At 51.4% G+C, this 11,371-nt stretch overlaps 1 protein-coding gene across 1 annotated transcript in view; it reads right to left on the reverse strand.

The window, feature by feature from the left end:
- Window positions 1-251: 251 nt before the first annotated feature.
- The window catches only part of LOC104159539 (SLIT-ROBO Rho GTPase-activating protein 3-like), a gene marked incomplete at both ends in the record, with an annotated part of 13,248 nt that continues 2,128 nt past the window's right edge, over window positions 252-11,371 (reverse strand). The window contains 6 exons of the mRNA XM_009697475.1: window positions 252-354; window positions 3,988-4,015; window positions 6,528-6,612; window positions 7,965-8,162; window positions 8,408-8,509; window positions 9,022-9,243. Of these exons, the coding sequence (XP_009695777.1) occupies window positions 252-354; window positions 3,988-4,015; window positions 6,528-6,612; window positions 7,965-8,162; window positions 8,408-8,509; window positions 9,022-9,243 (738 nt within the window). The remainder of the gene's footprint in view (window positions 355-3,987; window positions 4,016-6,527; window positions 6,613-7,964; window positions 8,163-8,407; window positions 8,510-9,021; window positions 9,244-11,371) is intronic.

Here is an 11,371-nt window from a genome sequence, read left to right on the forward strand (position 1 = left end):
GTCCTCACTGCCACCCTCGCTCCCGGGCACGCAGGCGGCAATGGGGCGGGTGACGCCAGGAACGCGTGAGGGGCGAGGGCGGCCATGGAGAGAAATCGTCACCGAGGCAAAGCGTGTGCTGGCCACGTCAACTGGGTGCAGGGCGGACCGGAGAGACCTCGCCAAGGGAGGAAAGCAGCCAGCAGTTAGGACAGGAAAGCCACCATTACATTCACAGCGTTCATAAACTCTTACTGTCAGCCAGCAAGTACCTTAATGAATGTTTCCATATTGCCGTTAAAGAGTTTATGATTATAGACTGAGAGAGGCCTAGGTCTCCTCATTTTCTGTGGCTTAGGGGGAAGACATGGGGGCCTGGGAGAAAATGGAACAAAATAAATCAACAAAACACCAACATAAATGCAATGACAGGGTGAGATCTCAAAGGTTATGACCAAGAACAAGAAATAAATCAAAGAGAAAAATCCCTCTGTGAGGACTCGACATGTGGCTCCACGCACTCTGCAGCCGCTCACACTTCAGTGTCCCCTCCCACCCCACATCCCCGCCGCGGACACCGCTCCACCGGGAGCTGGGGGACCGGCAAAGAGCTCGGCTCTGCACCTCCGCATTGTGCGTAGCACCCGGGGACCCTGGGGACATGCCCTCTGCTTACTCCGCAGCTCCTGCCAGCAGCCTGGGGCGAGCTACCCTAGCACTAACTTGGCTAACTCATTTTGGAGCCAGTGCCCCCACGGCCTCGCTCCTGCAAGTCCCAAAGGCCAGGCTGAGCCCGGGTGCAGCTGGCAGGCGTCTGAACGGGCAGCAGAGCTAACCTGTAGGCAGCCCGGAGCAAGATCAGAGCTGTTCACTATGTGCTGCATACATCATTTCGAGTCAACGTCAAGACTGCAGTCTTTATTTAAGTAATAAATTCAAATTAATCTTGATAATAGAAACATTTAACAGCAATAAGCCAACCTACCCATTACTTTCCATCCCCATAATCTTCCAGTATCTCCCCATCAGAAAGACTCTAACCTTAACTGCAGCCACATACAGTGACCGAACTATAGGTGTTGCTACGGGCCTTCCTGAAGAGTCCTAGCTCCTACTGTAAAGAACAGTCGTCTCCAGAACTCGGCCAGTGACAGAGCACTAACTATACCAACAACTACAGCTTGGATGATCAGGAACGCTCTTCATGCAGAGCTTGCTTCATTCAAGCCAGAGAGTAACAAAGCTGCTAAACACAGCTGGTCACAACTGTCACGGGTACCCACGCTCTGCAGACACAATTCTCCCTCTCTGAGATGCCAAATACCAAAGCTGCTCCTGCTCGGTGTTTGTGCTAGTACCAGGGATGACATTTTAGAAGTAAGACGAAGGCATTAGTGCTCAGCAGGATTTTTAACACCTGCCTCCTACCTCCACCACTTCAGCACTCCATTGGCCTGAAAAAGTGCCAAAAGCAGCTGAAGAGTTCCGCTGATACCTTGATGTATCCAAAATAAACTACAGCTACCCCTGGAAAACACTGGGATATTCCTGCGTCTTCCTAAACGGATCTCATTCTGCTCATAGATGGCCAGAAAGAGGAGAAGTGGGAACACCTCCACCTCCCTGTAGCTACCCTCTGTTTGGGAGATGTTCACAGGGATGTGAATGATCTTTCATCTGTCTGGGAGGCATTCCCAAGATTGAAACCGCTGAACAAAAAGGTGAGCCCAGTCAACACAGAGGAGCAAACCCACCAGCATCTCTGTAAGAACAGAAAAGGTAGGCATGGGCATTAGGAAGTGGCGTGACCCCACCCCTAACTAGCTAGTGACTGGGGGTCCTCATCAGTCACGGGGAACAGACCTTGAAGACCCTGTTGACTTCAGCAAGGGTAACAGGTATTGCTTCTGGAAATGAGGCCACGGAAACACGTGACTTATTTTAGTGCAGTGATCAGGACTTTGGAGGGCTGCTATTCACATTGTGATTTCTCCTTGAAGGACATTAAGTCCAAAGTGTCTAGATCTAGAAAACGGGAGCAAAATAGCATAAAATCTCTAACCGATTTCCGATCTGTCCTCTACCCTCAGGCTATATTGATGTCTGTAGAGGAGAGATCGTGACTGCAAATGCAAACAAAAATGAGTGCTAGGAGCCTTCATGCAGAAGTTCTCACAGAGCAGAGTCGAATGGACACGTACAATTTACACAGAGCTACGATGCAAAGGTGACAGTTGTGATCTGCTCGTTCCCTGATCAGATGCCTTTAATTAAAACAATTTGACTTCACACTCCTACAGCTTCTAACCACTCCTTCAAGTGGTGGCAGAGGAGCAGAAGCGAGTGCTGACCATTCGAGTGCCCGGCTGACTCTCAGCCGAGCAGCCCCGTGCTGTGGACCAGAGGCCCAGTGCTGTTTGCTGCTGTGCAATCTCCCCTCCCCGGGCGATGATGCCCTAGCGCGAGGTGGCCGGGGCAGCCTGGCCTGCGGCTGTATCTGGTGGGAAGGATGCTCTGCCTGCGCTTACGGCACTGCCCCCCACAAGAAGGAGATTGTCTCTTGTTTGTTTTCCTTTGTGAAGTAAAAGCGACTGCTGAAACAAAAGCAAACAGAAGCAGCAGGGAGCTGTGCCATCATCCCTCACGTAGGAGGCTGTTATTCATTCCTTTGATTGTTTTGGCCTGCGACACCAGCACCCCACGGGCACCCACTCCTGCTAAACAAAGCATTCAAGAGCAAATTCTCCCTACGGTTTTACCCAGCCGTTTGGGTGTGCTTTCCTCCGCCAGCTCAGCAGACAGCCCTGCCTGGCACACCCAAAGGACCAGAGCTCACCTCCCACGCTGTGTCTGTACCCCCACCAGCACGGCCGGGGCACGCAGGGCGGCAGGGTGCTGTAGAGCAGCTCTCCTGGGACCCACGGGGAGAGGCACCGACCGCAGCGGGCGAGCGGCTGCCGTGATCCGAAGGGGACCTGGGAGCACAGTCAAGAGCGGCTCCTTGGAGCCCCTCAGCGCAGCGACACAGCGTGCAGCCCCCACTCTGGCCTATGCAAGGCAGAAAAGGCCCCTCTTCGTTCTGCCCTGCGCTGCAGCCCCCACGGGTGCCCGGCCCTGACACCGCTCTCAGCCCGGCGCCCGCAGCACAGTCCCCCTCCAGCCCGAAGGCGAGACAGCAAGGCACCCTGCCGCCCTGCTGCCCTCTGCTAAGGCAGCCTCCTTCCTGCCTCCACGGGCATCCCAGGGTTCACCATCTGCTTCAGCATTTCTAACACAGAATGGGGTTTTTTTGCTGGTACTGCAAATTTTTTTGAATGCTGAAACAGGGTTGTAAAAAGATAACACAGAGAGAGGTTGTACGTGTTCTGGAGAGATGTTTGGAGGCTTTGCTGGCCCATGTCTCACTGTCAGAAAGCCACCAGAGCTCTACGGAGATGGTTTATGGACTGGACACAGATCAAAGCTGCCTCCCTCTTACATTCACCCCTGGCACTATCCCCTGCTGTAGAGGCATGAAAGTCTTCAAATACAGGCATGCTCTGCACTCCTAGGAAAAGAAGCCAGAGCTGGCAGAGGTTTTCGGGACATATCAAAGTCCTCAAATGAAGAGGGATGGTAGGGAGCGGGTGGACACCCTTGTGTCGCACTGTCTGAACACAACCCCATCGCAGCTATGTAACAAGGCACCGCACCGCCTTGCAGAGACAGCACTTCCAGGCCCTCCAGAGCCAGCCAGTTAGAAATTCCACTGCAGCAAAAACAAGGGCCTGTTTGTCATCGCCCTAATTAATCCACTTCAGGCAATGCAGTTGAGAAGCAGGGCAGTGATGTGGGGAGCCCAGGACTGCCTGCCCTCCCACCTGCCAGCACGGGGCGGCTGGAAGATGGCTAAATCTGGACCCCACCAAGCTGTATCAGTCGCAAAGCAAAGCCCCCTTCCCACGGCCACCCTCCTCCTGCCAGAGCCAGCCCTGCCCAGAAGCAGATGAAGTGGAAGAAACTGCTCACCTGGTTGTTCCGCATTCAGCTCTTTCACCTGTAAGAAACACAAGTTTCCGTCATCTCTCCACATTAGTCACCACCAAATGACCGTTAACACACATTCGCACCGGCACTCGCACACTCACCTCTGGTCATGTAAGCCCCCAGTTAATGGCTTCTGGCAAAAAGAAGCTGAATGTGCCTGAGGGCCCTGCAGGTGGGGGAGATGCTGAGATGGTTGCTATACAAGCCCCCACCACTAAAAGACATATTAGAAATCCAAGACTCAACCACAAGAAAGGGAAAACGTCTTCAATTCCCACTGATATTAAAGGTTTACTTGCAATACGAAGCCCATCTTGTAAAGAACCAGATGCAGGGCAGGTCCTCTGCACCAAATGGCCAGCTACATCAGCTGGGACTGGCTAAAGCCAAGCAGGAGAGGGGCCGTCTGATAGGGGCCGCGGCCCCCAGGAGGCTGCAGAGATTACCCGACCGCCTCATGGAGGACCTCTAATAGCACCTGAATGCAGCGGAGTATTCAGTTCCCCGGCTTTTCCCGCGAGATAACAGCCCATCTAATCACCATCAGGCAGACTCTATTCTGGCTGTCAATATTCTCATTCCCTTTGTGTATTCTTAGCGCTTGGATTTCATATAAATGGCAGCCTATCACCACTGATAAGATCTGTTCATTTTTTAAAGTATTTGTCAGTCCACTGAAAAAAACTAAACTAATTTCATATGCTGTTTGTGCCTTTCTCCCAAGGCCAGGAAAGCTGATTTATTCTTCCTTTTTCTGACAACATAAAAGGAAGCATTTGGCTGCACATGCCTCCTTCCTGCTCTCCCTTGGCACCTGCGGAAAGGACGCTTGCAGCCAATTCCTCACTGAAAAAGCCAAGAATTCCACACGAGCGTTTTGCAAATCCAGACTTCTTCCTAATGAGAATCAGCTCATGCTGAAATGCAGCATTTGGCATTTCTGGGCTAAATATTTGCCGAACGCCTACATAGCAGGATGATCCCACGGCCTGGGAGAATTTCAGAAAGTTTTCACGTGAAAATCTTCCACGGCTGCTTTCGCACAGCTCTAGAGAATTAAAATGCCTGTCCTTGCACTCTTCCTCCTAGGTATGGCATTAATATGGTTCTTGTGTGAGAGAGCAGGACAGCGATGAAATTAATCCTCAAGATTCATCACTTCTTGTACCAATCCACAGGAGCCTTAGCAGTGCACCCAATAAACATAGCTCTAAGATTTGCACTAGGATCTGCGATCTCTGGGAAGAGCTGAGATGGGTCCAGTTTCTGCGAAGCACATGCTCCGGAGCCCGACCGCAGCCCCCGCAGGGGAGCCCTGCCGGGCAGCACGCAGGGACCCACGCAGCCCCCCACGACCCCCGCCACGCCGGTGCGGCACACAGGACTGACTGCCTCGGCGAGGATGCAGCCGGGCTGTCACTGACCCGCCGCTGCAGGGTGATAAGGGGTTAAGGCGCTACAGGGAGCACTGACACTCCTGGGTTAATGGAGCCCTACCTACCTACCCTTGCAGCTTTCCTTGCGTTTGTGCCTTGACTTGGCCCAGTGTTCACTGAGCGGAACACACCACAAGATCTAACTAGAAGGTGGATTTTAAGGCTAAATAAATTTGGCAGAGAAAACATGTTTGGCAAAATAGCCAACAAAAAGCTTTATTTTTTTTTTTTAACTCTAAGATGAGGAGTCCAATTTTTGTATTGTTCAAACAAGACCATGGACATTTGTGTATTTTAATTTAAACATATTCTCTCCTGTTGGACAACCAGGGCACTAACTCATCTCCATCCTCTTTACGCTGGAAATAATGCAATTTTTTAAAAACTTTTTAAAAGAGCTAAAAATCTTCTCCCAGGGACATGGTTGCACATCACTACCCCAGCAGCGGCAGATGCCACCTGGAGCCACTTGCTCCTGCCTCCCTCAGAAGTTACTCCCTCTCTGTTGTATGAAGCCTGTTTGTGTGGATGTGCTCTAAACTAAACTTGTGAAATTACCTGGGGTAATAAAAGCCTGCAATGGAAAAGTTACTTTAAAAACAAGGATGACTTTGCAGTTCTCCTTTAGAGCAAGACAAAAACCTATGGCCAGCGGGGCAAGAGGCCTATTAAATCAGCAAGGCTTCTGGCAAGTCTGTGACACAGAAGCACAGCATCAAGGACGAGAAAGTACATGTGTTCAGGGCTGCGCTACGAGGGGAAGCAGGGGGAGAGAAAGCAAAAAGGCAGAGGGTTGGAGTGGGCAGGAATCTCTTTGCTGCTGGAGGAGTAACACAGCACTTTGGCACACAGTGTAAGATTCCAACAAAGTTCTCTATGTGCACTTCCAAAGAAAGGTGGGAAAAGGTAGTCCAAGCAAATAATGATTTTGCATGTCACTGGTTAAACTCAGTAGTAGCAGCCAACCACAGAAGCCATCAGTCACTCGGGAAAACACAGACAGCAGGTAAGACTGAAAGATGACATCTGGTTTAAAATAGTCTTATGTGACAGGGGTTCCTCCCTGGACCTAACCCTGTGACTCACCTTCTCCAAGAGTCTGCTTCAGCAAGTCGTGTTTAGCCTGGAGCTTGGTGATAAGGTTACTGCCATTCAAATACTCTTTAAATTTCTGAAATTAAAAATAAAACAAAGGTGGGTTAAGACACTTGGCAAAAACAGTCCGTAACTGATGTACACTTTTGCCTGGGGGGCTGCTGGAGGCGGGCTCGGCGAGGCTGGCAGGCTCTAACAAACCAGACGTCAGATGCGCCGCAGGGCTGAGCACGCTTTAATCTCTTCTCACTGCTCCAGCCATAGTCCTGATGATCTTATTAGCCCGGTCTCCTCGGTGCTGCACCTCCTGCCTGGGAACGCAAGGAGGTCCAAAGAAAAGAGTTCAAAGCAAGCTTTCTTTTGTCAAGCTTCTGGGAATGGCCTGGAAAATCAAAGAGGCTTTGCCTTTGTGCAAACAAATGACACAGAGCGAGAATTCCCAGCGCACAAGACCTTCCCAGGTCAGGGACCATCAGATGCTTTATGCACTGGGAGACACTAACTGTGCAGCACAACTTCCCATTTCATTGTCAGACTGTTTGACACCCGGTAACACTGCAGAGCAAGTAATTTTACAGCTAAGAGGAGCGAGGGAGACAGAGATGGAAAATGAAACACAGAATGGGAAAGATCACATTCTTGCAAAAAGCATTTAAAAAAATCCCAAGCACAACGCTAAATGAAAATTGCAATATTCCCCCCCCCCCCCCCGAATTGGAATAATAATACTGTTAAGAGAAAGTAGAACTTTTGTAATATATCACAAGATGCTATTAACTTTAGCCTACTATCAATGCTTAAATGAGGGCTACTTCTGCTGAACTGATGGCTTATTACTGATATTTTAGCGCTAGAACAGAGAACCTTAGATCTGCCTGGGAGTGAAGTACAGGAGCAAGGCTGCAGGGAGACACAGCACAGCTGCCCCTACCCAGCACGCACACAACAGCGCGGCGTCGCAAAGCCAGGCTGTCGCAGCTTTCTCCAACGCCCTGCATGAGTTGCAAATGACTTTAGTTCATCCCGTGGGCCAAGGGCAAATTTTAGCTGTGTAAGTCAGAAAAGGAAGGCTTGGCTGATGGCTCAAAATTGTAAAGGCCTCCAGGAAGGGCCAGTGAATGGTAACACACGGCGAGGCTGGCTGGGCTCTGCTGCCCTGCTCTGAGCCACTCCTACCGAGTTCTGAAAGTTCTTGGTCACAGCCGGTTGCTCCAGTTGTTCCTTCAAAACGAACAAGGCAGAGACTGGATTGTCACTCCCTACGCACTGCCCTGCCACTGAAAAACGCATTCCAAACCCAAATCTGACAGCAGACAAATACTTAAAGAGACTGAATTGGTTCTTGCTCTTCACTAACGAGCACTTAAAATGGGACTCAGTCCTAGCAATTAATGCTTTGTATCCTGTATCACAGGAGATGAGACTCACTGTAAAATAGAACATTTCAGTTTCCTGCTGGTTGGCTCTCCTCTTGGCGATGTTTATTTTACTCATGTAGGTCTCTGATGCAGCTGATTTGACCGACTCAGTGGAGCGACTATGCTGGAAGGCGTCTGAAACATCAAAATCTTCCACTGTCAGCATGTCTTGCAAAGTCTGCATTGTGGCATCCAGAGTTTTTCGTACCTAGCAGAAACATAAGATAGCATGGTTTTGAAGCAGACTGGGAGTGACGCATCTTGAGCCAAAACAACTGGCCAAAAAGCAGCTCCCAAGCACAGGGTTTGCGCTTGTGCTACCTGCGGTCACCCTCAGCACTGCCGCTGGCAGGACGCCACACCTGAGCACACCAGGAAACCCCCATGTAACAGGCAAAAGGCTCAGCAATGCTGCCTACGAGGCCAAACACGAGACCCAGAGCGACTTCTTACCTCTTCGTTCTCTATCTTGAGGGTGGCTAGTCGCGACTGCAGCTGGTGGTACCGCATCAACAACTCTGTCTGCACAGGCTGCTGGGCGCTGACCTGACACACCTGAGACAGGAGCGGTGCCAGAGAGAGACAGGAGAGCATTCAGTGGGCTGTGCATTGACCAGATGTACACATTTCAATACCTAAATGATTCTCCCCAGCACCCACAAGCTCCTGCCAGCCTCCAGGGAGGCTGCATCGCCCAGTTTCTAATCAGCAGTGCCCTGGGCCCAGGCCAGCACAAAGCATTTTCCACCCAGCATCTGAAAGCTGCAATCTGAAGTCTTCGAATTACAGCTGGTAAATCAAAGCTGCACTTCACAAATCTGTCGGGCAGTTCAGCTGAGAATCAAACCACAGGCTTCCTAATTGGGAGAGATACGAAGCGAGAGGCAGACTGAAAGGAGGGGCCCTAACGAGCCAAGAGTCTCATTAAGAAAGGAAACACGAGTAGCAGTGTGTGAAGACAGCACAGAGAGATAAGGAGCCAGAAGTAATCTAAGAGTGACGGTGAAGAAGAGAAAGCCAGGCCAGGCTGCGAGGCACCTCTGCAGCCCCGCGGGCGAGTACGCTACCTCATCGCCCATGTGAGGCTGGAACTCGAACTTCAGTGGAGGGCAGAAGACCTGGTTGCACATGTCCATGATGGTGTGTTTGTCACTCCGCGCATCCAGGTTGTCCACGGCATTCTCGATGATGTCCAGGCCCTCATGGCGGGAAGTTTCCAGGTTGTACTCGGCAGACAGGTATGTCCTGAAGGTCCGAGCGAGGCTGGCGTGGAATCCCAGATCACAGCACTGCGAAACACCGAGAAAGGATCTGATCACTCAAACACTCCCATCCTTGTTCTGGAGGGTCATGTGTACATTAAACGCCAAAAAAAGCACTGTATGTCCCAGAGAAACACCAGCCCTGTCGTATCAGGGTACATTTAACAGCGTACTGCAATACCACATGAGCAGGCAAGAAGGAAAGAGGACTGAAGGAGAAGAGGTACCAGGGAACAACTAGCCAGACAGGACAGTGACCCTGTGCCGGACCCTCACCACGTCACCAGGGTTTAATACCCTTCATTTCACTGGGAAGGGCACAGGATCTTCTCAGACAGGACAGAGGAAAAAAAAAAATCACCCAAAAGCACACATCCTCCTGGTCACCCGCTCAGCCCCAGGGCCAGCATGACCACAGGGGCCCCACCGATGGCAAAACCTGGGCGCTGCGGTGGCCCCCAGGAAAGAAGTGGTCAGAGGTCCTGTGCCACTGCTTGTCCTCAGTGCTTTCCTCCTCGCCTTGTGAACCACCCTACAAGTGCTTTTTACACAAAGAAACCATTTCCCAAAGTTATCAAATACAGATGGACGTTCAAGCAAGGTGGCACTGAGAAACTTGCCCGGCAGTATGCGCAAACCCTTTTATCCTTGCTAGGAAGCTGCCTTCCTCTCTCACGATGGAGCAGCTTCTCACGCATAACTGATCATTCTCATGTTCACCTTGGGGAAAATGATAAAACTTGGAGCTAATTGCTGCCAAAATACTGTACATTAGACAAAAGCCTGTTTTTAAACTCTCTTCTCAATATAATTGAGTTTGGCATGTTAAGTATAGCAACAGCATAGGGATTTGCTGCTATGAATGCTTAATCACGGCTGAGCAAAAAAGCAACTCTTAGCAACCCTGCTCCCAGTCCCCGACGGGAGCCCTGACACAGCGCAAGCCTCCGCAGGCCCGCTCCGACCGGCCGGCTCTGCTGCGAGCAGGTGGCCCGGCGAGTCGGCGGCAAGGACGGCCACCGAAGCAGCACCCAAAACGTGGAGGGCAACAGATGTTGTTCTGCGGGCAAAGGCGAGACAGAGAGGATGCTGGATGCAGGAGGAGTGCAGGGCGTCAGGCTGAGCCCTGCTCGTGGGGCTGTAAGGACAGTGCAGGGAAACCGAAGGGCTGCAGTCCAAAACCGAAGCACGTCTATTGCTGGGATGTAAAAGAGGGCTGGAGTTCCTGATAAAGGACATAAAGTTAGATAATTATGGCTTTATCCTCTGCGAGGAGTTTCATAATCCTGTGTCCCCACCGCACTCATTCCCGTCTCCCGGCAGAGCATGGATGCAGTTGCACGGCACGGCACAGCCTGGTCAGCACAGGCGGTCAGCAGCGCAGCGTGCTCACTGTCTGAAGCTGCTCGGGTACCCCTGCACGCAAGCACCGTGACCTGCAGAGATATGCCCTGGCACAGGAGGGCTGCGGGTCACAGGGACACCTCCCGAGGAGTCACAGAGGGACCCCTCCCATGGCACGTAGCACCAAACTAACCATTGCCAGCGAATTACTCTTACTACATGAAAACCACCACAGGACAATTGATATTACAGAAGTTAAGATGCTTTGCTGCCACACGGATTAAAGAACAAGTAGGAAGTCCTCGCTGTCTGAGCTGTAACCAAAACCACCCCAGCACGGCACAGGCAGGCGTGCAGTGAGCCGGCTTCAACCCCAGCGCAGACCCACCAAAACCCCTGCCAGGAGGGCCAGCACGGCACAAAAAGCTACAGAAAAGAAAAGAAAGATTGCTAGTGTAATCTCAATGACCCAAAACAAGACAAACTTTTCCACAGCGGCAGAACTCCCTGCTGGGAGCTGGCATTTCAGAGGCACCTTCTCCAGCTCTACAGCATCCACAGGCATAAGAACTGATGCAGAAAGGCACAAAAAAATGATTCTGCAGCAGAGCAGCAGTATTGATAAACTCGAAGCAAAATACGAAAACTCAGCTGGTGCCAGAAGCAGCTCCAACCAAAGAAATCATCTCGTGCTTTCTGCCGATCTGAGGAGACCACCCTCAGTGCCGACCAAGGCACACGCAGAGCCGTACGCGGTCTGGGCTGGGCTGAAAGCAGCACTAAAACCACTCCGGGCCGGCTCCCGCTCGCA

The sequence above is a fragment of the Cariama cristata genome, unplaced genomic scaffold (assembly GCF_000690535.1).
Source record: "Cariama cristata isolate BGI_N322 unplaced genomic scaffold, ASM69053v1 scaffold21603, whole genome shotgun sequence".
NCBI lineage: Eukaryota > Metazoa > Chordata > Aves > Cariamiformes > Cariamidae > Cariama > Cariama cristata.